This window comes from Epinephelus fuscoguttatus, linkage group LG13, assembly GCF_011397635.1.
Source record: "Epinephelus fuscoguttatus linkage group LG13, E.fuscoguttatus.final_Chr_v1".
NCBI classification, from domain to species: Eukaryota; Metazoa; Chordata; class Actinopteri; order Perciformes; family Serranidae; genus Epinephelus; species Epinephelus fuscoguttatus.
In genome coordinates, this window is record NC_064764.1 from 25172447 (window position 1) to 25176631 (window position 4185).

The 4185-nt window shown below is 43.6% G+C and overlaps 1 protein-coding gene across 2 annotated transcripts; it reads right to left on the reverse strand.

Annotated features, from left to right (window-relative positions):
• Positions 1-244: 244 nt before the first annotated feature.
• On the reverse strand, positions 245-1934 carry LOC125899708 (NAD(P)H dehydrogenase [quinone] 1-like). Of its 2 annotated transcripts, none has more exons than XM_049594185.1 (6): positions 1801-1934; positions 1489-1653; positions 1278-1408; positions 1091-1204; positions 899-1000; positions 245-789 (listed from the first exon to the last, which is right to left on the reverse strand). In XM_049594185.1, the coding sequence occupies exons 1-6, from the start codon at positions 1802-1804 to the stop codon at positions 490-492; spliced, it is 816 nt and encodes a 271-aa protein (XP_049450142.1). In that variant the 5' UTR covers positions 1805-1934; the 3' UTR covers positions 245-489. The 2 variants fall into 2 exon arrangements, with proteins under 2 accessions (XP_049450142.1, XP_049450140.1); XM_049594183.1 differs by having other exon boundaries at positions 248-789; positions 1489-1656; positions 1801-1903.
• Positions 1935-4185: the final 2251 nt, after the last annotated feature.

Consider the following 4185-nt stretch of genomic DNA (forward strand, 5'->3'; position numbering starts at 1 on the left):
ATTACCCCAGTGACATGATGCAATATGACCCCAATGACTTGTCTTTCACCTCCGCCCCAAGTGGTTCTTTGGCTCATAATCACAGGAACCTGTTTTGTTGCTATATGGCACCCATCTTCACCTTTGTCAAGTAGTGCCACACAACACTCCTTTAAAAAAAAAGTGAGCCTCAGGCCCCCTTGAATGATGCCAGATAATGATTTCTGTGATTAAGGGATTATTGGACAGGTTCTCATGTCCTCTCTCTAGGGGGCACTGAAATATACAAGGGGCAGGAGGTTGGCCACTGCTATGAATTAACCTCTGGAAACAGTTGTAGGCCATTTTAATGCCATGTTGTAAAATTCCCAGTAAGCAAAACCTCAAATACACAGGCTCAAAAGTTCTGTGTAACACAGAGCCAGCACCTTAAACTAAAAATAACTGCTGAGAAACATCAGCAGGTACATGCAGCCTTTATTTTCCACCACATAAAGACTTGCTTGACATTTAGACTCCAGCTTTAATTTGGTTGTTAGGTGGTAGTGCCTTTCCCAGGTGGATTCCCACAGTCAGTCCAAACTCCTTGGCAGCATGCTTCTCGTGGACCTCTGGCTTCAGCTGGTAACCCTTCTCCTTATCAAAGCAGTCCAAGGGAATAAAGGAAAGTGGTTTTTCGCCTAGGAGACCTTGCAGTCGTGTACGCCAGCCCTCCAGCATGGCGCCACGCACCTCAGGGGCAACATGAGACGGGGCCCAGAAGATCTGAGGAGCCAGAACCTGGAAGCCACAGTAGTGCAGGATGCCATTCTGGAAGGAGAAACACATTAGTGTTGATGTAGTCATTTGGAATGTTATGTTTGCCACCGTTAACAGCTAATTTAACGCTTGGTTAAACCCATTCATCCTGATGCAGTACCTGCAGGGGCCACAGTGTGACATTCATGTCTCCATTAATGCCATCAGCACTGAACATGGACTCCTGAGACCCAGTGGTGAAGGACAGCATGGCCATCTTGTCCTGGGAAGAAAGCCAACAAATTACAGGGAGGGGGAAAAAAAAAAAAACCCCTTTAAACCATAAAATGCAAACCTCTATTTTGACCTTTACCTTGAAGACTCCCTGGCTGTATCGCTTCTCTTGTGAGTAGGCAAAGCCCAGTGTGAGCACCCGATCCATCCAGCCCTTCATGATCGCAGGAACAGTAAACCAGTACATGGGGAACTGAAAAGTAGGGTTTAAAATTTAGTTTTACACAGAGGGCTTCACACAAACACATTAGTCACTCCGGCTCTACCTGGAAGATGATGAGGTCTGCCTCAGTGAGTTTGTGTTGCTCTTCGGTGAGGTCAGCAGATAGTTTTCCTTCCTCCCACGCCAGTTTGGTCTCTTCTGCGTAACGGAAATGATCCACATTCTTGACTTCTCCTGCAGTGACAAAATACATTCCTGTAAGTCTGAAGGCCAACTGAAAGCATTTTGTATGCCAGTGAGATATTTATATACACCATTGATGTCCTCAGCTGTAGCAGTGGCTTTAAACTTCATGGCGTATAGGTCAGATACTGCTACTGTGCAGCCCTGAGCTGTTAGAACCTCCACAGCAGCATTTTTGGCTGCAGCGTTAAATGAGCCAGAGCTCTGGTGGGCATACACGATCAACACTTTCTTTGCTGCTAAAACAAGAAATAAAGATTAGAGTTAACACACATTAGATCAGAAAGCTTGCGAGTGAAACACTGGTGCAATTTAGGAGCTCCAACCTTACACATACTGTCAAAACCCTCAGCAAATACAAGAGCACAGAGCTGCAAACTCACCCATTCTGAAGCAAGATGTCAAACTGTGAATGATGAGCTTTAAGTTAGCTGGTGTGTTGCTGGAAAGGGAAGCTCATCCCAGAGCAACACTCAGCACGCTGTTTAAATACACCAAGCCCTCTGGCTCATTTGCACTCTCACAGGTGCTGTCAATCAGTAATCAAGGTCATCAATCAGCTGGCATCTTCCAGGACTCATCAACATATCTACACATCTTTTATTGAGCTTGGACAGCATTTTTTAAAGGGGAGTGGAAAATATGTGCAACTAAAAGCCAAGAATATTTAGGTATGTATCAGTGAATCCAGCTGCAAAATCTTCCTGTTTTAACTACAGGATTAACTTACAATAACACTCCTGTATTTACACCATCTCATTCAAGGCAATGTCTGCTTTTCCCATTTTAGTCTAACCAGAAGGAGACAGAGATGATGCCTGTCTCCGTTTTTTGTGTCTTTTACACAGCGATCGTGTGGATATTTGAGAGCATGCGTGTCTGTCTGTGTCTGTCTGTGTGCAAGATGTTTGAAAATTGTGTGCCACTCCTGATGTCTTCCAACCACATGAAGCAGATGTGGCTGAGTGATCCTCTCACTCGACTGTTGCTGGTTTCCAGCTCTGTTTTCCTTTACATTACTTTCCTCTAAAGAAACAGTTGCCTGCGGTCGAGTCTGCTCACGAATGTTGCCCTGTAAAAAAAAAAAAAAATGGACTCAGCATTGGACATCAAAGGCGTGAGACATGAGCTGGCACACATCTGGGACCAAAATCACCCCCTAAGTCCCATCTATCCAGCCACTGTGGGGCGGTGGGGTTAATAAACAACTGCTACATATTAGCACATAGGCGCACATACATGTAAGCTACCTCATGAGTGAGACATATGGATGCACTTTGTCAGACTTCTTCCTGTTGTCTCCTTTTTCTCTCTCACTGACATTTTAAGTTTCAGAGGTCGGTAGGTATTTGTCACATTGCTACATGCATTGTTCAAATTCAAAATTATGAGGCATTCTGGTGTTTATGAGGCCTACTCCTTTCATGTCTGCGGCCTCTGTGTTTTTTACACCATCCCCACACCAGTGTTGGTCCTCGCTGTGCTTCACATTAAGCCTCTGGCCGCATTCCCTCTGTTGTGACGGGAAGGGATCATGTGTTTTGCCTGGAGGTGTGTTTTCACACTTTGTGATGTATTGAGCTACGTGATCCCAGACTGATTTGTTGCAACATTGCATGAAGTGCTCCCAAGTATGTTTCACACTTTCTACATGTGTCAGGTATTTGGCGTGTGCTGCTCGAGGCTTGACGGAACATCTGCAGCCCACCTTTAGGTGATGCTTTACACAAAACCACGGCCGTGCATTATAGAGTATATAGGGGCTTTAAGAAGGTACATACACATATTGTATGCACAGAGGTTTTAAGCTTGTTTGTCATTAAATAAATGCTGGATAATGATGTGAAAGTGTAGCCCACAGTGCCCTCATGTGGCTAATTTGGGGAATTACAGCTATTTGCTCAATATAATGCTCACATCTATTGCACTTACTGGATAAGTTGCTGCAGTATTCAGATGCTACAGAGGTAAAATATATTATTTTTTGGAAATAATATATTGGAAATATGACAAGCAGAACTCAGACTTATTTACCAAACTGGCCTATCAGGGGCCTTAAGGGTTTAAGAGGCCCTTAAACCAGAGCATCAGTTGGAAGTGAGTGTCGTTAACTTTGTTTTTATCTTATTTTAGTTTCCATTTTCCAAATATGTCACCTGGCAATGTTCCATGTAGTATCAAAATATTGTCTTTATTAAACTTCTGTTGCATGGAGAAATGTTGCTTTTTCTTTGTTTACACTGCTCTCTAATCATCTTATGCTTGTCATGTGCATATAATTACTGTGGAGGTGCAACCAGCAGCTCTCCAGCTCACTCTTTTGTGGCTTTTTGGTCAGTCAACAAAAATTTCTCCAGCATTTGTTGGCCACAGTTTTTCTGGCCTACGAGGCTGAAATTTGACTGCTGCAGCCATTGCGAATTCACACTTATTTCTTACAGCTGTTGAGTACATGCTTGGGCTGCAGAAGACTTACTATAAGTTGGTAAGGAAAACCTACAGGTTTCCTTTGAGGAGTCTAAAAATATGCTTCTATAGTATCCTGCAGTTCCTTGTATGATATCCATATCACTGTGGACTCTTTATCTTTGCAGCGTGAACAGAATACTAAGTTTAAGGTGCAGTGTTTGGTTAACCAATGAAATGTCACGATGCTGAGTGCCTTTTTTTTGCATCTGTGCCAAAGAGCTCATTACCCCAGGATCCATCCATTTTCTTCCTACTTTTCCCCACTAGATGGAGACAGTACCCAGTTTCCCTTCCAGCAG

What these genes read in the sequence shown, in the direction of transcription:
- LOC125899708 (XM_049594183.1), bottom strand. An exon ending in CAGACCTCATCATCTTCCAG is followed by an intron (nt 1,205 to 1,277) that starts GTAGAGCCGGAG and finishes CCTACTTTTCAG; the next exon opens with TTCCCCATGTACTGGTTTAC. An exon ending in ACAGCCAGGGAGTCTTCAAG is followed by an intron (nt 1,001 to 1,090) that starts GTAAAGGTCAAA and finishes CTTTCTTCCCAG; the next exon opens with GACAAGATGGCCATGCTGTC.